General features: G+C 49.4%; 1 protein-coding gene across 2 annotated transcripts in view; it reads left to right on the forward strand.

Annotated features, from left to right (window-relative positions):
• The window catches only part of PDE10A (phosphodiesterase 10A), a 599,454-nt gene that overhangs the window by 252,369 nt on the left and 319,458 nt on the right, over positions 1-27,627 (forward strand). For both annotated transcript variants that reach the window (XM_019412750.2, XM_019412748.2), the window contains exon 2: positions 6,375-6,509. In XM_019412750.2, coding sequence (XP_019268295.1) covers positions 6,461-6,509 — 49 coding nt within the window. In that variant the 5' untranslated portion in view covers positions 6,375-6,460. The remainder of the gene's footprint in view (positions 1-6,374; positions 6,510-27,627) is intronic.

Below are 27,627 nucleotides of genomic sequence, written 5' to 3' on the forward strand. Positions count from 1 at the left end.
TATAATCAGTGAGTGCGTTAAAAAGAAGAGAGCAGAGCTGTCCGAGACAATGTGTGCCGATGGGTCTGGAACAGCCGGAAAGGCTTCCTCCTGGGGGCAGGGGCACAGAGAGCCGCTCTCAGCCGTGAGTGAGTGTCACAGGGGCGGTCAGTGAATATCCTGTCCTGTTTACTCTTCCTACAAAGGAGCTGTTTACCAGAAAAAGCATCTGGATCGTATTGCTTTTTAATTCATTGTGGACCAGTCAGAGGCTCTTAGAACACAGACAGGAAATAAGAGTGACAAAAGTCCCTCTCTCTCCCGGCAGCTGGGCCGTTTCAGCCTACCATTCTTCTCAGGAGAGTCTCCTGGGTCTTCATTCAGACCCCAAGTGTCATTTACCTGGAAGCAAATAAAAAGCAATGCAGTGTTTTCAAGTGAAGGAGGAGTGACTGGATGGGGGATGAAATCATTCCGCACCGAACACCCAAATCAAATATTTTTGAGGTGTACTTTCCTGGCTACAGGTTCAAGGGAAGTGACGAGAGGCAGTAAGTCCTAAACACTTCACACAGGGAGCTGGTCTCAGTCAGAGCGGGGAGACCCTCCAACCTGCCCTCCTGTCCCACCCCACAGGGGCCTCGTTCCAATCTTCCTAGGGCGTCCTGTCCCACCCCACAGGGGCCTCGTTCCAATCCTCCTAGGGCGAGGCTGTGCATTTGGTCCCTGAATGGCCTAACTGGAATTAGAAAGTCCTTCTTTCTATCCGGCCGACCAGTCTCCGCTTAACATTTTTTAAACACTTTCCTTTGAAAAAAATCTGATAAATTACTGTTTTGTATGACGTTCTTAAATTCTGAGACTGTTTACGGGCAACCGTACATAAGGCCCATGTGATTTCTTTGCCGTTTTCAAGATTCTGCGTGAACACAGTCAGGGACCTCCTTAGACCTGGGGTCTGAGAACAGTCCTGCGGAAGTGGCCCGGCCAGAGCACATGGTGGTCCGGACTGTCTTCCGGTTCCTGGGAATGGATTTGCATTTCATTCACCCATGGCGGTGCCTTACCTCTCGGCAATCACATCAAATCATTGGTTCAATGAGCTAAAAACTACCCAAAATGCCTCGCCAGGCCTTCCTTCAAGAGGATGACTGTTTCCCCAGGTCGGGCAACTCTCCTGTTATCTAAGGACGTTTCTCAGAGTGTTAGATACATTGGTGTTGATTTCAGCCATTGTGTATTATTTATTATTATATTCACATTCAAACCAGAAGTTGAGAAATAACTCACAGGACATTCATGATGCGAGGCTTGATTTTAGGAGAATTTCAGATAGGGGTGGTTTTTTGTCCCATTTTTTATTCCTTTTTGTTTCTTTACACTGTTTTAATACTTTTTAGAGCAGGGCTACTGTGTGATTTCCAGTTGTCTCTGGTAAGCTGCCCTTGGTAAAGTGGTAAGTGGGCTGAAATGCACCCCATTCTGCCCTGTGCTGGCCTGGGGCTGCTCTGTGCCAAAGGGGCACCTTTGCATACACACACTGGGGATTGTATAAGCTGGTGGTGACCCTGAACGCGACCACACTGGAATTCTGAGAATTATAGGTAAGTCAAAAAATCACCCCAAACTGTATATACTACCATTAAAAAAAATTTTTTTTTAATTTTTATTTTTGAGAGAGACAGAGACAGAGCGCAAGCAGGGGAGGAACAGACAGAGAGGGAGACCCAGAATCCGAAGGGGGCTCTGGGCTCCGAGCTGTCAGCACAGAGCCCGACACGGGGCTTGAACTCATGAACCATGAGACCATGACCTGAGCCGAAGTCGGATGCTTAACCGACTGAGCCACCCGGGCGCCCCTGTATACTATCATTTTTTAAAAATCAAACAAAACTTGGGTGCCTGGGTGGCTCAGCTGGTTAAGCATCCAACTTCAGCCCAGGTCATGATCTCGCAGGCAGTGAGTTCAAGCCCCACATCGAGCTCCATGCTGTGTGGAGCGTGCTAGGATTCTCTTTCCCTCTCTCTCTGTACCCCTCCACTTGCACATGCTCTCTCTCTCTCTGTCTCTCTCTCTCTCAAAATAAACAGATAAACTTACAAGAAAAAAGGAAGGAGATTTTGACACATGCTATAACATGGATGAACCTTGGACGTTTTGTAAAGTGAAATAAGCCAGTCATAAAAGGACAATGGGGTGTTGCGCGATTCCATTTATATGAAATTCCTACAGTCGTCAGACTTGTAGAAACAGAAAGCAGAATGGTGGTTTCCACAGGCCGGCGGAGAACATGGGGGGTCAGGGGTTAATGGGCACAGGGGTTCGGGGTGAGAAGACACAGCATGTCGGAGGTGGACGGTGGTGATGTTCACACAACCGTGCGAATGCACTTCCTGCCACAGAGCCGAGCCCTTTAACATGGTTGAAATGGTAAATGTCGTGTCATATACATTTGTCACATTTTTTTTTTTTAATTTTAAATGAGCAATAGTCATTGAAAAGACTTTGGGGGCACCTGGGTGGCTCAGTCGGTTAAGGGTCCGACTCTTGATTTCGGCTCAGGTCATGATCTCAGGGTTCCTGAGTTCAAGCCCTGCGTTGGGCTCTGTGCTGACAGTGTGGAGCCTGCTTGGGATTCTCTCTCTCCCTCTCTTTCTCTGCCCACCCCACTCACGCTCTCATGGTCTCTCTCTTTAAATAAATAAACGTAAAAAAAAAAAGACTTTGGTCTACAGATAGCTCTTTTCACTGAGACGTTCAAAACCAGCGTGAGTGCCTGCCCTCTCTTTTCTTCAGGACAGAATTCTCTGGTCTTTGCCCATCTCTTTGTTTTTCCTACCTTGTTCTCAGGCCTGATCCTCTGAAACCTGCCTGTAACAGACACTGGCACTGCTCCCACCTTCCTCCCACAAGGTCAGGTGCTTCCCCCAACCTCAGCACCCGTGTCCCTGGGCGTCCAGGGGGCCGGGCCTCACCCGGAAGCCCCCTCCCCACCTTGCCCTGCAACACACAAGAGCAGATTCAAACAGTAAAAGAGAAGGAAGGAGCCCGCTGTATAAAGGCATCATGCTGTGAATTTCACACACCAAATCAGTTGCAAGTAACCTGTGAATTTCACAGCTGTGCAAACTTACAACCCGGGCCTCAAAGGTCAGAGGGACTCCCCGACTCGACTGGTGGTTGGTGTCGGTCCGGGCGGGGACAGGCAGGACCTTCACCTGGGCTTCGTGAGTCTGGATGAGAGAATGACTCAGTGGTCTTTCTGTGAGACTTCCGTTCTCATTGTTTGTTCTCGGCGTGTGTCGGCTGCCGTGCGGCCCAGGCTCTAAGGGGGAGGACGTCCGCGGTAAATGAGCCTGCATTTAATGTCACAGTCAATCCCAGTCGCTTTGCACAGAAGAAAGGGAAACCTACCTGCTCTGGTGGAATAGAATAAGGCCCCGGGAGAGAGCAATTTGCAGCAGTAACTGCGAAGCCACAGGAGAAGCCCTTAGGTGCCTGGGCTGAGCTCCAAACCTTCCCGAACACCGAACACCGTGCACGGCAGCCGGCAGCCTGGAGGAAGGAGGCTCCCCAGCGCCTTAGAGGATTTCCTCATCCCCACGTCCTGTCAGGCAGGTTTATACTGCGTCTTGCGTCCTGGGCCTTCGTGCATCTGGCTGGCCTTCTAGGCCACCTAACCTCTCCCACGCTGAAAGAGGCTCGGCGTGTGCTATGTGTGTGAGCGTCGTCTCCACCTCCCCTCGCTCCCCTGCTTCTCCCTTCCGTAGTCACGGAATCTGTTCCTTTCCTGCAGGCTCCTTCTCCCTCAGGGAAACTTGCCCTTTTCGGTGGCCCCGAAACACAGCATTCCTGGAATCCGCTGAATGGTTGATTTGGGGGGAGAAAATGTCTCGATGCAACATTGGCTCAAATTTAGGCGATGCTCCTCCGACGCTCCTGGCGCTCCCGTTGTCCGATGTTGCGTATGGCTCCAGGGTGAATGTTTTTGATCTTATTTAAAAAATTTTACATCGTGATTTTCATCCTGATAAAAATCGGGTCGCTTGTCTCAAAAACTTTTATAATTTGTATGTCCCTAAACCTCACCAGTTTGGGGTGTGAATAGGGCACAGTACATGAACCCCACGTGAGGGTCAGCGGCCCCCAGCCCCCACCGAGGGCTCACCGAGGGGCCGCCTGGCTCCAGTTCTGGCTCAGCATCCTGTCCTGGCTGCCAGCCCCGTCCACCAGGAGCCCAGCGCTCTCCTGCGGCCGTCCTGCTTGGGGGCTCCCTTCCGGGGTCTGTCTGTCCCTCACAGCCGTGCAGCATTCTGGAGGTCCCCTCCCGGGACCTTCTTCTCGACAAGTTGCTGCCTGGGGGAGTCAACCTGAGCCCAGAGCGACACCTCTTGTGCTCACCCCCACACACACACACACACACACACTCACACACACACACACACACCCCTTGTGTGCCCCTGCGGTGAGATCGGTTCATACACCCATCACTTTTATGTCGAACAGTAATTGCCCCCCAACCTTACATGCTGGGCGGCCTCCAGTCTCACAGCAGACTCCCACTTCATTGGCGGGCCAATTCATGGATTTCTCTCCAGGGCTGCAAAGGTCCCCTTGGCCATTTGATTCCTCTTTCCCCTAGTCTGACAACAGGCCCCTAAACGTCTGAAATCCGATACCTGGACACATTCCGGCTGCGGCTGCGTGGGTGAAAGTAGGGCTGTATCCCTACCCCCCCCCCCCACCGCCCCCACCTGCCTGGGATTTCATGGTGAGCGACACCTCCCACCGACCTTTAATTTATCTTATCTGCACTTGTCACGGTTGAATTTGACCACGATCTATTCTTATTTTAGGAAGAAAGTCTGGCCCTGGTGGTCTAGACCCAGATACTGTCAGAGCATACGGCAGTCTGAAGGACGCACGGGAGATCTGACACGCAGGACGGGGGAGCTGGGGGCTCAGGAGAGGCCAGCCTGGGCCTGCCCGCGCCCCCAGGGCTCCCCCCACCCCCCAGCAGCCCGGGCCTCCTGGTTTCTGGGTTTCCATCCCACAAGCTCCGGGCAGACGGGGTGGCCTGAGTAGGAAACAGCCCTGTCTGACCACTTGGATCCTCCTTGACTCCGTGAGGCAGGCGAGGGAGGCGGGTGGTCCCATGCTGGGTGGGGAGGGTGGAAACTGAGACTGAGACACAGGACATCCGACTGCGGTCTTTGCTCCGTTTCGTGTTTTCATTTCCACGCAAGCATCATGACTGAATGTCGTGCTGATGATGGTTTCAGAGGTGTCTACACCGGCCAGAAGCTGTCCACGTGCTGTGGTTCTGGTTCTGTGTCAGTTATACCATCGTAAAGCTGGTTTTCACGGTCTTATGGGACGTCGCAATGCAAAATGTTTATTACGTCTCCAAAGTCTTCGTCCCGCCAGTAAAGCATTCTGACATCTGTATGTGGGACTTAGCAGTGACTTACCGTTGACTGTCCTATGATTGTTCATTTCCGACCTCTGCGTCCTCGTCTGGCTCCTGCTAGTTGTGCGTGAAAGGTAAGGACAGTGACAGAGGCTCACAGACACGAGCCACAGCTACAGCCCCACAAATACACATGTTGGGGAGGGTCCTTCCCGCGCCTCTCTCGGCACTGCTGTTGGGGGCCCCAGGATGATGGGATGGAACATTTAGAAGCTCCAGTGTTTGCCAAAGTTCTGGTGGTGTTTGCTTCGATGATCTCGTCTCCAGGCCTCGCCTCTGTCTCCCCTCTGTCCTCTCCTGACTCCTTGCCTGTGCCCCGGTGCTCCTCCCCCGGCTCTTCTGCCCTCAGTGTTCAGTGGTCCCCAGCTTCATCGTCCTCCTTAATGAGTGCAAGCTTCTATGACCTTCGTGAAAAAGGGCTGGCTAAGCGCCCCCTCTCCCCGTCACACATTTCTGAATTAGACCCATAAAATCTCCGAAGATGCTGTCTCCTGGTCGCTGCTATACAACTTCAGCACGCTGTGGTTTCTCCCTATGGGAGCAAGTGCGCTCTTGCTTTACGGCAAATAACTCGGAAGACGCCACGGAGACGAGCATTGCTTGCGTGAACTCGCATCGTGGATGGCCCGGGCTCCAGGTCTGCCAGGAAGGTGCGGTTTCCCAGAATCTGCTGCCAGGGGCACTCCTGAGTTGCTCCTTCCTGGTTTTACCGTGAGGCCGGTCCCCTGGGGGTACGGATCCAGGAAAGTGTTTCTCAGACCCTGTTAGCCAGGACGGCACTCACTTAAGGCCTGGCCACACCACGCCCATCTCCCAGACGGACGGTCCGAGACTGGAGACTTCCAGGAGGAGCCCCGCTCCTGATGAAAACGGTCCGTGTCAGGGGCAGTCGACATTAATATCGTGTCCCGTTGTCCCTTCCAGCCAGCTGTCTTCCCTTCGCACTGAGGAGTGGGAGCAAAGGACCGACTTTGCCGGCTCTGAGGAGCAGAGTGGACACCTGGGCGCAGATGGGCGATGACCCAGCGGAAGGCAGCTTGGAGCCCTGCAAGGCAACAGGTACAGAGAGCCCCCGGGACCCTTCTTGCCCTTCGCCTTGGTGTTCTCTCCGAGGAGAGACCCTGAGTGGGGGTCTCATGGGCGGAGAACCCGAGAAAGCTGTCCATGATTGGGAAAGATATGGGACTTCTCGATGTTCAGGACGAGCAGGCTTACGAGAGATTTCCAAAACACCTGGGTGGCTTTTTCCTCTTTTACAACTGTTCTTGCATTTTTGAGGATTTCCTTGCCCGCTAAACTTTGCTTTTTATCTCTCTTATATTTTGAAGTTAAGTCAGGCACCTTCTTGATTAATCCCACTGCCGAACTAGTCCTTTAATATTGCAGCGAAGAGTGACGTCCTCAATCACTATCAAACAAGGGTATTTTCAGCACAAAAACCATTTACGTTACTTTCATCTGATGGCTTTTATGGTGAAACGAAATACCCGACAACAGAGTTCTTAATTGACCGGAAATGTTTCATGAAACGGGACTATTAGAACCTCGGAGGCAAAGCTCCTAAAATACAAAACAAATGTGCCTTTCTCCGGCTCTGATGTAGAGAAGGTGGTGACCATTCTGAAAAGCGATCCGTTTGTATGTTTAGGCATGTTTATAAGAGGGCACGCTTATAAGTTCTTGGCTGTCTTCTTTTGTATATTTATAAAAACCAGAAGAGCTTTGCATAGGGCCAGCAGAGAACTCCATTTAGCTCTGAGTGTGGCTCCAGGGGCAATGTCCATTCATTCTTGTGGAAATATTCTGTAGCCCCCTCCGGGTGCAAGTTTGATCCTTGGCCCTGGGAATCCAGTTAGGACCAGATGTGGGCCCTGTGTCCAGGGGCTCACATTCTAGTTGGAGGACAGAAGGTAAGTCAGCAAATGTTGTAGTTTCCGGGAGTGAAGAGAGTGAAGCAGGGTGAGGAAAGAGTGTGGGACTCAAGGCCCAGCTGGATCTGGAACAGTTGTGACGACCTCTGCTCTCCCAGGAGGACCTGGAGGAAGAGCGTTCGGGCCGGCTGGTGAGTGTGGAGGCAGGTATGAGTCGGTGAGTTCAAGGCAGAACAGCACGGGGGAGGGGAGGGCATAGGTTCAGAAAAGAGCGAGATCGGAGCGTCCCTGGAGGCCCCCGGTTGTGGTCTCCACGTGTTGGGAAAGCATGAGAAAGTTTGAAGCAGAAGAGCGACGTGATTCGGTTTGAAATTTGGAAGATGGCTTGGTCTTACCTGAAGGGTGCTCAGGACAGCGGGCGGGAAAGCAGAGATGGAAGACAGAGAAATGGCACGGCCTTGGCTTGGGCAGGGTGACCATGTGAGAACGGGGATTTTGAAGACACCCTTGACTTGACGAGCCTAGCTGGTAGATCGGAGGGAGGTACGAGGAGAGAGAGAGAAGGGATATTCCTGGTGAACCGTCGTCTTTTGCCTTGGTTTTCTGCCCTGGGTCCCTTCGTCCTGATGGGCGGGGCAGGGCAGATACAGGGCAGGGGAGAAACGGGGCTCTGTTTTGGACGTGCTGGGAGGGAGGAGCCTTTCCGACGTCCCCAAGCTGCCGAGCGGACAGTGGAAGGTGAGGTTAGGGAGCACTGCCAGTGAACCCCTGAGAAATGGGCCGAGAGCAGGAGGGAGACGGGGGGTAAGGTGGCCCCCAAACCGAGAGGCGGAAGCATTTCGAGGCGAAAGAAACGACTGGCAGATGCACAGGAGAACTGGTAGCAGGACTTGGGGGTGTGGATCCCACATAGACCGGTGACCTTGACAAGACCTTCAGTGCAGGGAGAGCCTGAGAGGCCCCAGGGCAGAAGGGGAGGAGGAGGGGAGGCAGGAAACGTCCAGGAGCTTCATTTTAAAGAACAAAGGGGGCGCCTGGGGGCTCAGGATCCTTTTGATTTAGGCTCAGGTCATGATCTCACGGTTCCTGGGTTCAAGCCCTGAGACGGGCTCTGTGCTGACAGTATGGAGAACGCTTGGGATTCTGTCTCTCTCTCTCTCTTAAAATAAATAAATAAACATTAAAAAGTAAAATAAAGAACCAAGAAGTGGGTGATAGCCGACAGGGGAGGGGGACGTCCAGTGGTTTGGTGTTTGTGTTTTAATATGGGGCGGGGGCAGACAGGCCGAACCTCACCAGCAGCAAATGTCTTACAACCAGGGGGAGATTTTCTCCTCCCTGCGGGAGGATTAAGAACAAAATCGGCATGTTTCCGTTCAGCCTTGATCAGAGGCAAAGGCTGCCCATCCCTCCCGGAGCAGGTGCCTTAAAGGGAGAAAGACCCCGGGAAGCTACCGGTGTGAGCAGCACGCACACCCACAAAATTCAGTTCCGGTGTCAAATTAGTTCTTACACCCTGACATTGCTGGGTAGCCATTTGCCCCGTGTGACTGTTGTTACTTAAGTTCATTAAAATTCAGTGAAATTAAAACATGTTCTGTCTCACTCGCACCGCCACATCTCAGGGGCTCAGTAGTCGCGTGCGGTGAGTGGCTAGTTGTGGGAGAGCAGAGGAGCGGATGATTTGCACTGTCACCTTCTGTGGGGTGGCACTCCTCTGCATCCGGAGGGAAAGGGTATTTTTTAAAGTAAGTTTACTGGTTTATTTTGAGACAGAGCATGCAAGCAGGGGAGGGGCAGAGAGAGAGAGAGAGAGAGAGAGAATCCCAAGCAGGCACCGCACCGTCAGCCCAGAGCCTGACACGGGCTTGATCCCACGAACTTGACATCATGACCTGAGCCGAAATCGAGAGTCAGATGGTTACCTGCCAGAGCCATCCAGGCGCCCTGAAAGACTTAACTAAATTCTAAATCACTTGCTCTGATAGGGATAGCCTTGGGGTTAAAGTGTAAGACGAATGTTTCATTCTATAAAAACACTTTTGAAAAATCCACATTTCCTTGAATGAAACTGTGTAAAACTGTTATTCACAAGTCTTTTTCTCCTTAAAGTCTAGATGGCAAATGAAGATGGGAGTTTAATGTCTCCTAATACTTGTTCCTAAAGGATCCTTTGGTTAGGTAATGAGAACTAATTAGCCTCCAAGGTTTCCCTTTTCCTCTTGGCTGCCAGGAATCTCCTAGCAAGATGTATTGATTTAATTATACTTGGACATTATAATGAGGAGCAATGTTAACACTAAGGCCAAAGTGAATCATTAGGGATCGAGGCAGGATAGAAACGGGAAGGGACGGTGACTTTGACTCTGGTCCAATCCCTACATTTAGTTGTAGATCAATCATTCTGCGTAACATCAGGCTTCTACCTTAAGTACTTATTAGAATGCTAATTTATTGACTTGTGATGGCAAGAAGTTCCGTCTAGTAATGCTCCTGCCCAGGACCCATGGAAAACTCTTTCCTGCTATCGAGACATCTGAGATGCCAACACAGTCATCAGACGTTTGCTTAGCGAACACACAATTAAGGCAAAGGGGAAGAACCGTCTTGAAGGGTGTTTCGTCCGGACCACAGCTCACATCCTTGAGATACCCTTGCTGCCCGGTTGAGGATGTGTTTCTGGTGATAGAACTGCTTTTGCTTCTCAGACTTCATCTTTTCCCCTCGCTGCAGAGCCACACATCCCTAAAACGTGCTTTTCTGAAACCACGGCACCTTGTCGGCCCTGCCTCCGAGTTTTCCTGGGATGTGTTTCCATCACTGATGTTATTAGAGTTCTGTTATTAGAGTTCAGGAGGCTGGCCTCCCCCTCGGGGACAAACATTTCCTTTTACCTCCAAGTTCTTGGAAAGGCGAGGCTCTGTCCTCTCTTCCTCCTCTCTTGTCACACCTGTGTTATCCTAAGCAATCTCAGTCTGAACCCAAGGAAGTAAAATTTGCAATGTTTAAATGAAGCCGTCCTCCTTTAGCAAATGATTGCTTTAGTTATTCTATTAATAGTGCACAGGCATTGGCCACGTTTTTGAAGTTATGGAATCCTTTTTAAAAAATAGACTTCATATCTTACCTTTCATCAAAATTACCTGTTTCCTAAATGGTAATAACCTCTATACTTCGGAAGGATTACAACCAGAAGCTGTATATGACCACTTTTGTAGCTAAAGGCCCAGTGACTGTTATATTTGGCATAGCACAATTATGTTCCATCCCATTGTTTGAACAGTCCCCCAAATTCACGGCAATGTCTTACCACCCCAAGGAGTCTTTTCTGAGGACCTGGGCTGCATTTGGGTCATGCTAAGGTGCTATGGGGAAACTTAACGAAGCCTAAAACAACATCCCTCGTGTAAAAGGGTTTGTCTCCGAGACCTTCAAGAGACTCCCCGAATCCTGTCCCAATGGCACCGTCTTGGGGGCCAGGGGTGGGCGCCTGGGACCTGGTGGGTGGCCGGTGGCTCAGGCACCCTCATGTAGTGAGAGAACCGTGCTGACAGAAGAGGTACAGAAGAGGCGGGACGGAGAAAGGGAGACGGGAGACCCCGTTTTGTTGCTTTTGGCCCAAGCCCAGGATTTACACAGCAAAGAGCGAGGTCCAGTGTGATCTTTGGAGTCAGTCTCCACCTTGAGATGGAGGTTTGCCTTTTGAGACCTGGCACCGAGGGCAGTGGGGTCTGCAGAGAAAAGGGGATGCCCTTTAAAAGGAGAGGATTTAGGGGCACCTGGATGGTTCAGCCATTAAGCGTCCGACTTCAGTTCAGGTCATGATCTCGCGGTTCATGACTTCGAGCCCTCCATTGGGCTCGCGGTTTGTGAGTCGAGCCCCGCGTCGGGCTCTGTGCTGACAGCTCGGAGCCCGGAGCCTGCTTCGGATTCTGTGTGTCCGTCTCCCTCTCCCCTTCCCCTGCTCATGCTCTGTCTCTCAAAACAAATAAACATTTAAAATATTAAAAAAAAAAAAAAAAAAAAGAGAGGATTTCGAGGGCAGAGACAGAATCGGGTTGACCCGGAGACCGAGGGAACCGCGGATGCTCACGGCAGTTGTGTAGGTGGCTATCGACCTCCAGTGACAGGTGATGGGGCTCATTTGTCGTATTTCTCTTCAGGGTGTCGCTTTGTCTTCCTTGACCTAAAGCGTGGGATGATCAAGCCCAGAGCCGGAAAGATGTTTTCGTTCATCTGCTTAGTGTTGCATCTCTTTGTATGTGTATTTGATCTCTGGCTCTTTTCAGAGAGACAGAAAACGAAGGGCATTTCCTGTTCTGTGACACCCACTCACAAAACCTAATCAGCAGGGTTTTTGCTGTGGATCACAGCACATTGATGGATGTCCCCTCTTCAACGGTCGGCACATTGGCGGATTTACAGGTGTGACGGTCGGGACACAAATGCCTCTCGGGGGTTTTAGTTGTGACAAATAGGGTACTTCGTGTAAACTCTATGTGAACTCTTCTTGGAAGGGACCTCGTTCAAAGAAAGCCGCGGTGGCAGGGACGCGCCCGTCCTACTGTTTTTGCCTCCAGCTTTCCTTGAAGTTATCCTTGCCACATGCTCCCTGTTTGGACCTGATGTTGGTGATGTGGGCTGGTTTACAATTGAAGCGGGTGCCCCGGCCCCCCCTTTCTTTCCTGGTCCCCACGCTGCTCCCCCTTTCTTTGGCGGGGGGGGGGGTGCAAAGCAGGTCCCTCCAAAGCCGTTGCCGTTGCGCGAGTCTGCTCGTTTGGCAGTGGGCGTCCCAGGACCGCAGCCAACAACACCCACGGCGTTTGCTGGCCCGGAGCCCGCAGACTTGAACCCGTTCCCAAACATATACGGAATTTCTCTGTTAGGGACAACATAGGGTGCTGTGTGACGCTGCCGATGCTGCGTTTACTCCCTCCTTGGTGCACGTGTGCGAATATGTTTGGGTTTATGAGAGAAAGTGCCAGAAGCTGGTTTTCCATGACTTGGCTACTCCTGCAGCAGGTGGTTCCGTCCATTCTGGACGATCTGACTTTGTGGCTTGGGAAATCACATCCTCATGGCGGTGGGTCCAGCCAGCAGCCGTCCATCTTCGAGAACCCCGCGGGATTTGAACACAAGGAGAGACGGGCTGGATGGGCCCCAGTGGGCTTCTCAGCCCCCGCGCCATCCCACGGCCATCAGCGAGGGTCAGGGAGGGGCACCAGAGGGAGTGAGAGGCAGCGGCGGGAAGGAGTGACGGTCGGGAGGTACAGAAGAGGCGGGACGGAGAAAGGGAGACGGGAGACCCCGTTTTGTTGCTTTTGGCCCAAGCCCAGGATTTACACAGCAAAGAGCGAGGTCCAGTGTGATCTTTGGAGTCAGAGGGAACTGGACAGTTTCTGAGCGTTCGAGCGGGTAATATTTCATATCCGTGTTCCCCAAAGAGATCAGATCTGCATGCGTGTAGATTTAACGTCTTGTCTGCAACAACTCTTGAACTCGCTTTTGAAAGCTTTGAGCTGATGTACGATCTCTACTATGCATTGTCTTTCTTTGGAACTCATGAAGGGGAAACAGTGAATGAACAGCAAGCAAGTGGCCAAGGGCCACCTAGGCATGTGTCACCTTTGTGTTCTTATGGCTTCACCCACACGACCTTCTAATGGCTCTCAGACCTGGTGCCATGACATGCATGATTTTGTCCCTCACTATGCCTGTGTGAGGCTAAGGCAACAACAACATCAGCCCAATATTGCAGCTGCAGAAGCCCCACGATGGTCCCTCTAAAGGAAGGAACACGGCCCTGTTGTCCTGGACCCCACGTAGGGTGTAAGGCAGTGTGACAGCAGAGTTAGAGTTACACTCTTCCGCTCGGGGGGTGGTGACAGTTTTGTCCGTCTGAATAACCAGAAATCATTATTTGCAAGCTTGCAAACAACCCAAGAACCTGGCCTTTGCAACACAACACAACCTTCCTTCTCCAAAGTGAGTTTGTTTTTTATGAGTCTGTGAAACAGGTGCATTTTACTCGAAAAAGACTGCAGCTGATCCGTCCGAAGCATTTCAGGCTGCGCGGGCACGTTGAAGACCAGTGGGCTTCCAGACGTTTCTTTGGAATAAAAAAACAAGGGGCGCCAGGGTGATGCAGTTGGTTAAGCACCTACTTCCGCTCAGGTCATGATCTCATGGTTCGTGGGTTCGAGCCCTGCGTCGGACTCTTGTGCTCACAGCTCGGAGCCTGGAGCCTGCTTCGGATTCAGTGTCTCCCTCTCTCTCTCTGCTCCTCCCCCACTCATGTGCTCTCTCTCTCTGTGTCTCAAAAATGCAATAGACATTAAAAAATTTTTTTTTTACTTAATAAAGATTCTGGCAGTAGGTGATCACCGACCTGTTTTCAGCAGTTGACCTTTCCCAGGGCGAGTTGCGCGGTCCTGGGAGTTAGATCCTTTGGAGGGAGATCAGAGGCCTTATGCTCACCTGATTGTGGTGCAGATGAGACAACGAGAGGGAGCATCGCGGGACCTGGCCCCGGACCGGCCGAGCTCCCTCACAGGACTTGGGAACCGCAGCCGTCTCCGGGGGGAACGGCTGGCTGCCAGCTCCGGTCCCCGGTGCGTGACGGACGGCCGCCTTGGTCTTGTTCTACTTCTGTTCCTTTGAATTTTGTGACGCTTGTCAGCTTAGCACATTCGGGAGCGGGCCGCACGCTGTCGCTCTCCCCCGACGAATGAGTGGATCTTCACCGTCCGTGTCTTGACAAGCAGATTTCTGAAACGTTACAGGAAATCTCCTTCTTCTTTGCCGGGCTTGTGTGTGCGCGTAGCCCCTAGAAGGGCAGCGCTGTCCCACTTACGGGTGTGCTGGCTGGTCGGCCAGGTTTGCAGGGATGCGGCCAGCCCACGTGCCGGAGATTAGAATCCGTCCCCTCGGGTCCGCGGTGAGGTCCTTACTCAGGCGAAAAGCCCATTGATGTCAGCAAGCCGGGAACGCGGCCTGGCTTCATTGTAAGTTAAAAGTGGTCACCGTCAGGAGGAAGTGGAGAAAGGGCAGGGAGTTTTTAGGAAGCTACGTTTTAAAAATGTACCTGCTTTCTGCTTTCATGGCTTTCTTTGGCACTTACTTGCACACGGAGTTGATCCGCAGGCCGACTGTGCCGCGGGGCATGTTCTGAATTCACCGGAACCTGACCCTGACCCTGACCCTGAGGTAGCCCCACCCACCAGGGGCCCCGGCAGTGTTTGCCCCTTGACGGAAAGTAGGAAAATACGCTAACACAGCTGATCTGGCACCGTCCTCCTCCCCGCCCACCCCCTTGCACCTGACCTGCGGGACCCAGGGCCGGGCTGCCCGTGGGTTCCCCGCACGGCATCTTCTTGCCAGCGTGGGAGGACCCGCTGCCTGCAGAATTTCTCTCCTGGCGTTTCTCTGGCAGTCATTCTTCCAGATTCATCTCAAGTCCGTGAAGTCTCCCCAGAGCCCGCTGCACAGGCACACACACGCAGGACGAGTAGACCATCCCCCCCTCCTGACACCAAGGTAGTCGCTCTCACATGTCTTGGTATTCTGCAGCTATTTATGTCTCCCCCTCTCCAGACTCTGACTTTCCTGCTGGTAGAAACCCGTCTATTGACGCCTGTCTCCCCGCTACCAGGCACGGTGTCAGAACGTGTGAGAAATTCAACACAACAGTTTTGGTAAGAATCAAAGAAAACCGCCTATCCAAGCCTAATTGGAACAGAACTGCCCAGTGGCCGGCAGAGTGCGAGGTTTAGTATTTAAATGAGTCTGAGAACGTGGGAAGAGCTGTGAGAGCGACTCAGGTCGCGGGCTGTTCGGTTCCGCCCGCGATCAGAGGACGACGGGGACACCCCTGCAGAAGGCACGGAACCGGCCGCGACTGAGGTGGACGGTCTATGTCGGTGGCGCCCCCACAGGTGGCTGTTCTGCAAGCTTCCCTGTAGTCCTAGGCGTGCACTCCCAGGCTTATGAAGTCAGGACCTTGCTGAACAAAATACCGCTCCTTCCGTCTGCCTGGAACAGAGGGGTGCCTCATAACGATCTGTTTATTCCAATAGGCAGGGCATTCGACTGGGTCCCTCCAACCTACGGGCACAAAAGGGTTCAGCACTACCAACGGGACCTCTGTCCCTGTCCTCCTGGCTATAATATTGACAGGTGCAAGTGTCACGCCAAATAAGTCAAATACCCTACAATCTCCCAACCACCTTGCATCAACGAATGCTTCAAACGTGTCACTTTCACTCCCTGGTATCTACCTGTCCGGTCATCAGCATGATGATCTCATTCTCTAGCTGAGAGAAAGACTCCTTTAAATACGAACCAGTTACTTTTTCCTCAGAGGTCCTTCTAGGGGTACAAGGACACTGGTAAGTTGCATGATTTAGATGTTATTTTGAAGTCGAAGATAAGCTGATGATAAAATACTTCCTGTGATGGTAGACTTGCTAAATCTACTTGGAAGAATCGTACTTGCGATTTCATTCCAAGTACAATTGGAGGCCAAGGATGATCCTTATAAAACTAGGCATAAATAAAACTGCAGAGGATATACCACGTACTGTGCAGCAAAAGATCATTTAAATTTAAATCTAATCCTTTCCAATGCCCCATCTATATAATATATTGGGTGATAAATGGCATTTTAATTTCTTGCCCCCAGATTTTCTTTTTTTTTCTTTTTTCTTAGAGAGAAATAGAGATCATGAGTGGGATGAGGAGGGGCAGAGAGAGAGAGAGAGAGAGAGAGAGACAGACAGACAGACAGAGGATCCTAAGCAGGCTCCACACTCAGTGCAGAGCCCGATGCAGGACTTCATCCCACAATCCTGGGTTCACGACCTGAGTCAAAATCAAGACTTGGACACTCAACTGACTGAGCCACCCAGGCCCCAGACCCTAGATTTTCTTATATTCCATATGATGTGACCTCAAAAAGGTACTGTGTGTATACATATGCTGTGTATGTGCTAATGTCAGGAGCCTCTAAGTGAGGTTATATTTTTTTTAAAGCAGCTCTATTTAGGTATAATTCACCCATAGAAACACAGAGCTTCATAGGTTTGGCTGTATTCATGGGTATGTGCAATCCTCACCATGGTGGGTCTTGGAATATTTTTATTACTTCAAAAAGAAATCTCATGCCCTTTAGCTCCATACCACATGCCCTTGCCCCCTCTCTGTCCCACATCCCTAAACAACCAGGAATCTGCTCTATAGATTTTCCCATTCTGGACTTCCATGTGAACGGGGCGACATTGTGCGTGTCTTTTCTGTCTGTCATTTTTCACTGAGCACGGGTGTCAGTATTTCATTCCCTTTTATGGATGAATAATTCCCCCATTTTAGGAATATGCCCCATTTTTTCTGTCCATCCATCAACTAAGGGACATTTGGGTTATTTCTATCTTTTGGCTATTGTGAATAACGCTGTTATGAACAGTTGTGTACCAGTATTTGGCTTCACTGATTTCCTATATTCTCTTTCTGTTCTCCATGTTAGTAATCTCCACCCTAATCTTTGTGATTCTCTTCTTCAGGTGCAGTTGACTCTTCTTTTTCTTATGTCTTAAGGTGGAAGCTTAGGTTACTGATTTGAGACCTTCCTGCTTTATTGATCTAGGCTATAAATTTCCCTCCAAGCACCGCATTAGCTGCACCCATAAGTTTTGGTATGTTGTGTCTTTATTTTCATTCATCTGGAAGTATTTTCCAATTTCCTTTTTATTTCTTCTTTGACCCCTTGATTGTTCGGGAGTGTGTTGTTTACTTTTCTCCTATTTGTGGGTTTCCCGAATTTCTCCATGTTCTTGATTTCTGATTTCATTCCACTGTGGCCAGAGAAAATACTTTCCAGCATTTGTATTCTTTTGAACTTATTGAGGTTATTGTATGGCCTAGCAGATGGTCTATCCTGCAGAATGTTTCAAGTGCCCTTGAGGAAGACTGTAGTCTGTTGCCATTAGGTAAAGTGTTCTGTACAAATTGGTTAGATCTAGTTGGTTTATACTGTTATTCTTCTATTTCCTTGTTGATCTTCTTATTGTTCTATGCATTATTTAAATTGGGGTATTGAAGTCTTTAACTATTATTGTTAAATTTTCCCATTTCTGTCTTCAATTCTGTCAGTTTTTGTTTCGTGTATTTTAATGCTCTGTCATTAGGTACATATATCTTTGTAATTGTTACAGCTTTCTGATGGGTTGAACTTTCCATCATTATAAAATGTCCCTCTTTATCTCTAGGAACATTGTTGTTTGTTTGTTTTAAAGTCACTTTGCTATTATTACAGTCCCTTCTGCTTTCCGGTGGTTGCTGTTTGCCTGATGTATGTTTTTCAGTCTTTCACTTTAAAACTATTTGTATCTGAATCTAAAATGTGTCTTCTGTAGACAACAAATCGGTGGGTTATGTTTTGTTTTTCATGCACTCAACCTCTGCCTTTAGATTGGATTGTTTAATCCATTTACATTTAATGTGATTATTAATATAGTTGGATTTATTATAGCTTGCCATTTTCCTTTTTTGTTTTCTATATATCTCATGTCTCTTCTGTTTATCTATCTATATATATAGATATATTTTTAATTTCTCTTTTTCTATACTCTTTGACACTGAATGAATATTTTCTAATGTAGAGCTTTAATCTCACTGATGATGATTTTCACTCTGTTTTTGTCTTTATGATTTCAAACCTGTCGCTCTTTGTACTATATCAGGCTATGTCTCTCATTTGTGATTACAAGTAGTATTCCTTTTATATGGTGTCACTCTAGGTTGCCTGCCTTCACCTTAGGCAGTAGCCATTATTAGGGTTATTTTTTTCAGTTTTCACTTTTCATAACACTGGGAAAGGAACTAGAATTTAAAGCTTAACCTAAGTGTTCCTGCAGAGACAGAGGAGATTGATAACTAGATTCAAGGAGTCCCCTGCTTCTCCTGTGACTGCTCAACCAAAGGTGCCTTGAACAACTAGTGTTATTATTGAATAATCTCATTGGTGTTTAGGAGAGAGATGCACACTGCTTAAAATTCCGTTAGATACTAAGGAAATGGGGGTGGGGGGAATAGTAGGAGGTTGGGAGTTTGAAGAGAAAAGAGGGACTCCCTTCATGACATTAATTTTAAAAAGCCAAGCCTGAGGAATAAAAGAATTCTCTTAGGTGTTATTCTAAAGGGCTGATGGGAACCAGTACTCGCTGCTCTCAGTAGGAGTGGTGACCGAGTAAGGATGTTTTCTTTGTATCTTTTCACCTATAAGCACAATTCTTTTTTTATTGTGGTAAAATATACATAACATAAAATTTACCAGGTCAACCATTCTGAATGGTATTTCATTGTAAGTATACATCACCATTTATTTATCTATCCATCCATCAGCAGGCCCTTGGATTGCTTCCACCTTGTGGCTGTTGTGCATGAGGCTAAAAACATGGGTGTCCAAATATCTGTTTGAATCCCCTCGTCCACTTCTTTCAGACACATACACGGAAGTAGAACTGTTTAAAGTCTTGAAAAATTGCTGTGTCATTTTCCATAGCAGTTGCATCATTCTACATTTCCACCAGCAATGACCAAAGCCTTCAGTCTCTCCGCATCCTTGTCAACCGTTGCCATTTTCTGGGGTTTGTTTTTGCTTTTGTTTTTGTTTTGTTTTGATCATCGTCATCCTAATCAGGGTGAAGTGGCCACTCTATATTTTTGAGTTACATTTTAGTGGTTGCTCTAGGGCATACCACATATATCTTATCAGAAGCAGCTTCAAATTTATCCGAGCTTAATTCCTGCGATATGTAGGACTGTTACTCCTATATAGCTCTGTTCCCTTTCCTCCTTTTTATGGTATGGTTATACATATTACATCTATTGTATTACAAACCCAAACCTACTTCCTTATAATTATTACTTTACCACCTGTCATCGTTTCCTTAGCAATTACAACTCTGCCCCCGACTGCGTTTCCTTTCTACTGTTATTGGCAAATACATGATGGTTCTATTCTATTTTTATATGTTACAGGCCCAACAACAGACTATACTTATTTTATAAAACTTTTTATAAAATTATTTCATGCTTTATAGGGGACCTAAGAAAGGAGAAAAACATGCATTTATAGTGTCTCCTATAATTATATAATTCCTTTTACCAGTGCTCTTTGCTCATGTGGATTAGAATTATGATATTCTGCCTAAAGAACATTCTTTAGTATTTCTCATGAAATGGGTCTGGTCGCAACAAATTATCCCAGTTTTTGCCTTAGAAAAAGTTTTTTTTAATTTTTTTTTTTTAATGTTTTTATTTATTTTTGAGACAGAGAGAGACAGAGCATGAACGGGGGAGGGGCAGAGAGAGAGGGAGACACAGAATCGGAAGCAGGCTCCAGGCTCTGAGCCATCAGCCCAGACCCTGACGCGGGGCTCGAACCCACGGACCGTGAGATTGTGACCTGAGCCGAAGTCGGACACCCAACCGACTGAGCCACCCAGGCGCCCCTCCTTAGAAAAAGTTTTTATTTCCCCTTTATTTTTGAAGTATACCTTTGCTGTGAATTGAATTCTTTGTTGATGGTTTTGTTCTCCTTCAAGCGCTTCGAATATGTTATTCCACTGCCCTCTGGCCTCCATTGCTTCTGCTGAGAAGTCAGCTGTCCCCTTACTGGGGTTCCCTTGGATGTGCGTTGTTTTTCTCTTATCTTCAAGATTTTCTCCTTGTCTTTGACATTTAATGTTTTTACTTGATATGTCTGTCTATAAGTCTCTGAGTTTAGCAGATTTGGAGTTCATTCAGCTTTCTAGGGATGTAGGTAATTGGTTATTGTCCTTCAATAAATTGGGAACGTTTATGAATTTGAATATTTTTTTCTTCTGTCTTCTCTCCTTCTGGTACTTCCTTTATACGTGTGTTGGTGTGCTAAATGATACCCCACTTTTCTTCGAGGCTCTGTTCATTTTCCTTATTCTTTTTTTCTCTCTGTCCTTCCGCTTGCAAAATCTCTATCAGCCTATCCTCAAGTTTGCTAATTCTTTCTCTTGCCAGTTCATATGTTCTGTTCGGCTCCTGACCAAGTTTTTATTGTGCTTTTCAGCTCTCTAGTTTCCACCTCGTTCTTTTCCATAATTTCTCTTTCTTTATTAGTGCTCTAGATGTGATGCAACATCACCACACCTTCCCTTACTTCTTCAATCATGGCATCCTTTAGTTCTGTGAACATATCTATGACTACTCTGAAATATCCTGGTAAATCTGGTAAATCCAGGGCATCTGGGGGGCTCATTCAGTTGTGTCTGACTCTTGGTTTTGGCTCTGGTCATGATCTAATGGTTCATGTGTTCGAGTCCCATATCAGGCTCTGAGCTGCCAGCCCTTGGGATTCTCTGTCTCCTTCGCTCCCCTGCTCAAGTGTTCTCTTTCTCTCAAAATAAATAAATAAATAAATACATATATATATATATATGTTTTAATCTGTCATCTGGTTACTCTTACAAGCAGTTTCTGAGGAAAGCTCTCCTTAAAGAGGGGACATTCAAAAGTGAATGCCCGCGGACTATAGGCAAGGGTCCTTGTTTTAGAAGGTTCTGGTAGGCCCTCCCCCCCTCCCTTCCCTCTTGTTCCTTCCCAGGTCCCACCCTTATTGGCTTGATAGCTCTGGGTGCTGGGAGGTCCATTCCTGATTGGCTCGTCTCGGTTGTATGAAGGCTGGTCTATGGCCATATCATTCCTTGTGAGTCATATGTTTCATGGCCTATTTCTTATTTTTAGTTAGATCTTTTGTAAGATTCCTGAGGGGAACCTGAAGGGGAGTAGGTGGGGTCCGTTTCATGCTGGAGAGGAACCTTACCCCTGAGGGGGTCTGCAGTGGTCACACCCTCCCAGCATTGTTCCAAAATGTGTTTTTCTCCACCCAGGGACCTCAGGTCCCAACCTTTCCCCTCTGCCTATTTTATCCTATTTTTCCCTGTCATAGTGGTTGGATTATTTTAGTGTTGTGTCTCTCTCTCAGTCTCTCTCTCACACACACACATACACACACACACACACAGCACAAGCTTCTGATAGTCTCCTTAGAGAGACACAGCTTTGGGTGCACAGTCACCCTGGGGGACAGGGGTGCTGGCGGGGCCCTTTTCCTGCCTTTCTTGTCCACACACAGCTGTTAAACTCCACCAATGCCTTGCTGGCCTATCATTCAGTTGTTTTCAACACTGCCCTGGGGCATAAATTGCCTCACAGACTAATCCAATCAAATTCTGGCTCCTTTAAAGGAAAAGTTTCTGAGGTCATGTTTGATATTCCGACCCTAGGGAGGCTCCTGCCAGCTGTCTGACTTCCTGCTCCTCTCCTGCAAGCTAGCCGGTGGCAGTCTAGGCGGCCTCTGTCTTAAAATCAAGAAGGTCCCCCTGGTTGCCTCTCGCCACAACCTCTACTGCTCTTGAGGGGGCCCCGGGTGTAAATTTTCCGGCCCTGCTGCAAAGGCAGTCAGTGCCTTGGGAGGAGAGAGGAGCTATCTGGGTCAGGCCTGCTTCTCCCCACCCCCCGGGCCAAGTCTCTGAGCCAGGGCTGTGGGGCTGGGAGTGGGACGGCCGTGAACTTCTCTCAGAGCGACACCTGTGCTCCAGCAGCCGAGTGCCTGTGAGGAAGGATGCTTGGAAGGCGGGCGGGTCCTCCTTGCTCCCCTCTCCTGGCGTGGAACCACCCCTACCCAGCTAGGGGAGGGCTCTCGGCCTGCTGCGTCAAGGTAAAGGCCGCGTTCCACGGGTGGGGGGGTCTGGCCAGAAGGAGGGAGACCCCCCCCTCGGCTGCGCTCAGCCGGGACACAGGCAGCTGGGAGAAGAATGAGAAACTCATATATATTCTATATATTCCCTCCTCCTGGGAAGAAAGCCCTGTGCCCGGGGGCTGGTGGGGGACGGCAGGGTGATGCCTGAGGTCTGGCTGCAGCCTTCTGGAGTGAAGTCTCCCCCTTGCTGAGCCCGGAGGAGTGGAGAGGCTACCACCTCAGCCCAAGTGCCGCGGACACTGGCCTTCTGAAGGAATTTCCATGGATTTTCTCGAACAGATGTTCCTTCATTTGCTGTGTGCCCTTAGGGCCTTCCGCGGAGGCTTTAGATGTCTGGGTTTTTGCAATAGTCCTCCCCAGGTCTCCTGGGAAGGAGGCCACAGAGGTCCTCACGCTGCCATGCAAGACGTCCCTCCTAAAAGACACAGTGTGAGCATCGTGCACGTGGTTTTTCGTAGAGGCAGGACCCTCGTCTCCGTCTCGTTGTGCACCTCAGGGGAAAATGACAGGAAGAAACAGCATTCCTCATCGACTTCATTTTCACAGAAGAGATTTGTTCCTGGGGGGGAAAATCCCATCATTGATCGAATTGAATGCTGGGCCAAAGGCAGGGGGAGGCCGCCAGCTTGAACAGCATTGGTTACAATTGTGCTTTTAGGGAGTCGGCGTTCTCGGTGGGCAGGCTTTGTTCGGTTCGGGAGCTTGATTTTGTTGTGATTTTGCGTCTTCTCTTTACCGTCCACATTCTCTCCTCACCCATCCTCTGTCCCAGATAGTTTAGCAGCAAACAAAACAAAACCATACCGGGTGAATTTCGGACTCAGAGAAGCGTATAGCGGGACAGGAGCTTCGCGCACACGGCACTCCCCTTTCTTGTAAATGGAGCCAGGTGGCCCTCGTGGCCACTCAGTCACCACGTGGTGTGGCTCTCCTGCCCCTGTGTCTCTCTCTCCACCTGCCACGGCTATAGGACACTGGATGCGGGGTCGGGGAGCAGTGGACTCGAACCTGTAGAGCCGCGTGATTCAACAGTGCCATTTCTGGATCCGACTTCCCTCCGTCGGTGGCAAAGTACTCCTGGCCCCTTCACACTGCCTGTCCCTCCCCCCTGCTCCGTTTCCCAGCACGCTTTCTGGAGTGGACCCTCACCGCCCTGGCCCACGTTGCCTGTGGTACTCCAGTCAGTCATGGTGCATATGGCTCGGAAATTGGTTAACGATAAGGTTGAGGATAACGTTTAAAAAAATAAAAGGATTCTCTACGTCTCTGATTTTGGAAGTTTGTCTCTGTATTTAATTCACTTATAGTGAGCTATACCTGTGCACTGTGCCCCAAAGGCAGGAAGCCTATTATATAATGAGTCACCTTTCTTTCCGGTTTATATTACATTATAGTGTCTTGAATTATGTATTATCCAACATTATTGCCGTGTGGTTTTATGAGATGTTTCAACTTGTATCCATTAAAACTAAAATATTTACTTCAAACTAGATTTATCAAATTCAGAATACATTGTAGAAAAATCATATAGTAAATTGATTTCCGGAGCGCCTAGGTGGCTCGGTCAGTTAAGCACTTGACTCTTGATTGAAGCTCGGGTCATGATCTCATGGTTTGTGGGTTTGAGCCCCACATAGGCTCCATGCCTACAGTGTGGAGCCTGCTTGGGACTCTCTCTCTCTGCCCCTCTCCTGCTCTCTCTCTCTCAAATACATAAACTTAAAAAAATTATATATATATGTATATTTATATATATGCTTATATATGTCCATATATGTTTATATATATGTACATATATATGTATATACATACATACATACATATATATATACACACATACATGTTGATTTCATATAATTGTTAGCTGGGAAAAACTTCTGAGAACTCTTCTGAGCATTATGAGAACAGCAGGCATTATTTGAAGTCTGAAAACTGTTTAAGGCCCCGGGGTCATGTTACCTTCTTGCCTGAAGTTAATTGGTCCCAGAAAAAAATTAACCCTGAGATGAATTTAGTTAATGCCCAGATGTGGAGATTACAAAGCTGTTCTTTTCGATCAGGGAACACTGTTGGAACAAATCAGGCCCTCACTGATTACTGAACAACCTTTACAACAGGTGCGAGTTTTTAAATAACAGCAAAAAGAGAAACCATGATAAGTTATGTGGAGTGCTTAACTTGTCTCCTATCTCTTTCATTAAAAAATTCACTGCAATTTTAAATGTTTCGCTTAACTCATGATTTCACACAATATTCCCCAGAAACAATAAAAATCTGAACTAACCATTGCATGGGGATCCACAGTGAAACTCAAATCCCCAAAGCCAGTGAGAAATCATTGATCCATAGATTCAACACTTAAAACAAATTAGAGCACAGGGGTGCTGGGTGACTCTTGATTTCAGCTCATGTCATGATCTCTTGGTTCGTGAGACTGAGCCCCGCTTCTGGCTCCGCACGGACAGTGCTGAGTTTGCTCGGGATTCTCTCTCTCTCCCTCTGTCTCTGTCTTCCAGCTCTCTCTCTCTCTCTGTCTCAGAAAATAAATAAATAAACTTAAAAAAAAATTAGAGCACATAATTTTTTTTAATTATAGTGTGACACCTGGAACTAATAGATCTTTTAGGTTATTCATGGTTATCTAGATTTATTCTATCCTCTCTATGATGTTAACAGGATAAGAGAAAGTGTGGCATCTCTCTGCAGCCCAGCCATTACAGATTTAGGTGGGGTTTGGAAATAAAATGCAATATTCCACTCCTGGTTGTATTGGACAATACTTTTGTTATAAGAATTTTTATTCTGTTAGGAAAGCAAGGAAGGATTGATACTTTATGGCCAAAGATGCCTGCGTACTTTATAGGTAGGAATTTTCTCAACACAGACTGTCTAAGATGAATAGGGTTTTTGTGTGTGATATGTGGGACTTCCCAGCAGATACTTTCTGGACTAAGGGTTTGGGGAGGAACATTTCGCCAGATGTATTTATGCACAAGGCAGGTGGAAAGACCAGCAGAGGAGAGAGGGCTGTGGGATCCTGGGACTGTGCCCAGTGGGGACAGTGACCCAGAAGCTGGTGCCTGTGGCTGCCCCGGGAGAAGTCTTTGTAATGACCAAATTATCGTGACAGAGGGCATGCAAGAGACCTCCTGAAGAGTCCTGTCCTGTCCTGGGGAGTTTCAAAGATGTGGGAATGCCTGTCCCTCTTCATAGCACAAAGGTCTGCTTTGAAATCAGGCATAACTCTCCCAGTGGAAAGGTACGTGATTGTACCTGGTGTCCCAGCCTAAGGCTCCCCTAGGAGCCTCCAGGAGGCTGGGATGTACCGGAGGCGTGTGCCCCGGGGCAGGCAGATCTGGATCGGGGCTGAGGTCAGCCTGCACCTCCCTCCACCTAGCCCCCTCGTTGCCACACCACACTGCCCCCCCCTCCCCCGCACTTTTGCACAAGTGAGCAGAACGCCCACTGGGCCAGGACCTGGATCCAGATTTGACGGTTGGTCTTGCCACTGATTAGGTACTTTAAAAAGCCCCGTCTTTTAACCTAAAATTACTGAGCAGAAAAGGACCTATTCAAGGGCTGAATCATTGCGAAGCCTTCAAGGGATGACATAAGCTTCCTGCTTATCAATTCATTTGGTGTGCATTCAAAAAGTGTCAAGGATAGAATTAAAACCCATTAATTCGGGGAGTGCTTACTGAGTGCTTGTTTTAAAAGCAGAAGGTGAAATGGTAAACAGCATTGACTCAGAGCTTACGGCCCAGCAGGGACACCAAGTAGCCCCAGTAGCCGGGTGCTTCAGGCTGCATGGGGGAGCCTCTCCGGGAGGCGAAGGCAGCAGCAGTCCCTCCTGGGGATCCTGATGGAGGCTGGAGGCTCAAGGGAGGCCGGGGCTGAGCAGAGGCGAGCGGGCAGAGAAGGACGTGAAGGTTTGGAGGAGACGGGAGGAGCTTGTGCGGGTGCCTGGCAGGTGCAGGCCAGCGCCCGAAGGGAGAAGCAGTTCTGCCCTTCGGGGAGCCCGCGGGTGGGGGACGATCCTGCCCTTCCGGGAGCCGGCGGGGGATGGGCGATGGGGCTGCAGAGCCTCCCAAGACCCTACAGACACACCAACAAGCTTGCACTCGGCCCCCACGAGCCGAGGAGGTGGCCCGATCCGATCTCACCGTTCCTAGAGCTCCCGGTCCTCACAGAGGAGATGGGTCGGAGCAGGGCGAGGCCGAGGGCAGGGACCCCCGAGGCCAGGCAAGCTGCAACGGCAACAATCGGCAAAACACGTTTCGTGTGCGCTTCGAGGAAATGCGCGAGGAGAAGGGCACTGGACGGGCCCGCGGCCGGAGGCGGGTCATTTCCCACGGGGGTGAGCCCGTGCACCGCGCAGAAGGCCAGACCGTGAGGGTGGGAAGCCAGGGGGACATCAGGAGTGGTCCCTGTGGAGCAGCAGAGGGCGGCTTGGGCCGAAACTCTTTGACCCTGACGTGAAATGAGGGGTGACACGGGGTGGGAGCATCATGAGCTTTGGCGAGAGGCGGCCGCGTGTTCAGCTCTGGCCTCTTGCCGGTTCTGCTGTGACCGAGAGAAAATGACAGGTCTCGCAAGTAGGAGGCACGCAGCACCCCACGGATCACACACCCAGCGGACACGGTGCATCCGAAGGGAGCCGGTGGGGGCGCCTCTGACGTTTGGTTTCGGCCTGGGTCACGAGCTCATGGTCCGTGGGTTCGAGCCCCGGGTCGGGCTCGGAGCCTGCTTGGGATTGGCTGTTTCCCTTTCTCCCTCCGCTCCTCCCCTGCTCGCTCACTCCCTCTCAAAAGTAAATAAATAAACGTGTAAACAATAAATAAATAAAAGTAGCCAGTGAAAGAAAGGCAGGGTCACCATGGTACTTCTACCGGGAAGACACGAGCGCCTCGCGGACGCCTGATACGGGTGTGCATTTCCTAGCTTTACAGAGTTTCACTGCACGATAATGCAAACATGACTGCATACTATTTTCTCCTCTTCCCTTCCACAAAAGGTAGCATTCTACATTCCCTGCTCTTCATCTTGCTTTCTTCAAATAGCAGTGCGGCCTGGAGGTCTTTCCAGACCGCACGTTTTCTGTCCCACTGCTTGGCAACAGCAATGGTTATGTGGCTGGAATTAGCACTTGAGAGCAATTGACACGGTGCCCCGCTGGCAGGGCCGAGACCTCTCTTCGCAGGGCTTCCCGCCTGAGCTTCTAGCCGGGACACCCCCTGCGCTGTCAGGGGCACCTTGTGGGGCTTCCTCGGTTACTTCACCAAAACCTCTCACGCATGGGGCCAAATCTGAGGTGTTGGGATGAGCCCGAGGATGTGAGAACCATTGACACGCTCGAGCCAATTCTTCAGCGTGCGTCTTCTCCCCCTAAACTTCTTTTCAAAGGCTCACAAAGCAGTCTTTCAGGTGTTGAAAGTGCATCCCTGGAGGGGGACACACAAGCTGGACATCCTTCCTTGAAGCCCTGCTCTTGCGAGACGCGGATCCACGTGGG

The sequence above is a fragment of the Panthera pardus genome, unplaced genomic scaffold (assembly GCF_024362965.1).
Source record: "Panthera pardus isolate Hobbes unplaced genomic scaffold, ASM2436296v1 HiC_scaffold_17, whole genome shotgun sequence".
Lineage (NCBI taxonomy): Eukaryota > Metazoa > Chordata > Mammalia > Carnivora > Felidae > Panthera > Panthera pardus.